The sequence below is a fragment of the Bison bison genome, unplaced genomic scaffold (genome assembly GCF_000754665.1).
Source record: "Bison bison bison isolate TAMUID 2011002044 unplaced genomic scaffold, Bison_UMD1.0 scf7180017845599, whole genome shotgun sequence".
NCBI lineage: Eukaryota > Metazoa > Chordata > Mammalia > Artiodactyla > Bovidae > Bison > Bison bison.
The window spans coordinates 16134-16670 of NW_011476172.1; the positions used below are offsets into that span (position 1 = coordinate 16134).

Here is a 537-nt window from a genome sequence, read left to right on the forward strand (position 1 = left end):
GAGCTCGGGGCCCCGCTGCCCGGGCAGGGCCGCCCCCGCCCCCACCCGTGTCCCTGCACTCACATCGGGGGCAGCGGCAAAGCCGGACTCCTCGGTGACCCCTCGGTTGGGCCAGTCTCAGACCTCGTCCAGCGAGAACAGACCTGGTATACAGCAGAGTGAGGGTGGCCAGTGTAACGGTGACAGCAAGCACTCTCTGCCTCTTGGGCCCGCGGCGCTGAAGGCCTCACACAGCAGTTCTGATTCGCCCTCCAAGAGTACAGTGCCGGGCCAGGCCCCGAGACCAGCTCCCAGGCGGACAGACATCTCCGAGCTCCCCAGGATACCAAAGATCAGGAGAGACAGCAGCCGGGGGGACGAGGGCCCTGCCAGTAGGCAGGGCGTCGAGCTCCCCAGCTCCTGCATCAGCCGGCTGACAGGCAGGGAGGGCCCTGGACAGCCTGGCTGCGGGGCCCGGGTGGAGGGTGAGCCCAGCAACCGGGGCGCACAGGAGCCCAGCACGCACTCCGGGGGGGGCCCCCAGCCCCCCGGCCCGCT

The 537-nt window shown here is 70.4% G+C and overlaps 1 protein-coding gene across 1 annotated transcript in view; it reads left to right on the top strand.

The window, feature by feature from the left end:
* Positions 1-537, top strand: part of PHRF1 (PHD and ring finger domains 1) — a 20213-nt gene that overhangs the window by 16117 nt on the left and 3559 nt on the right. Inside the window, 1 exon segment of the mRNA XM_010836015.1 lies at positions 12-530. Within this exon segment, the coding sequence (XP_010834317.1) occupies positions 12-530 (519 nt within the window).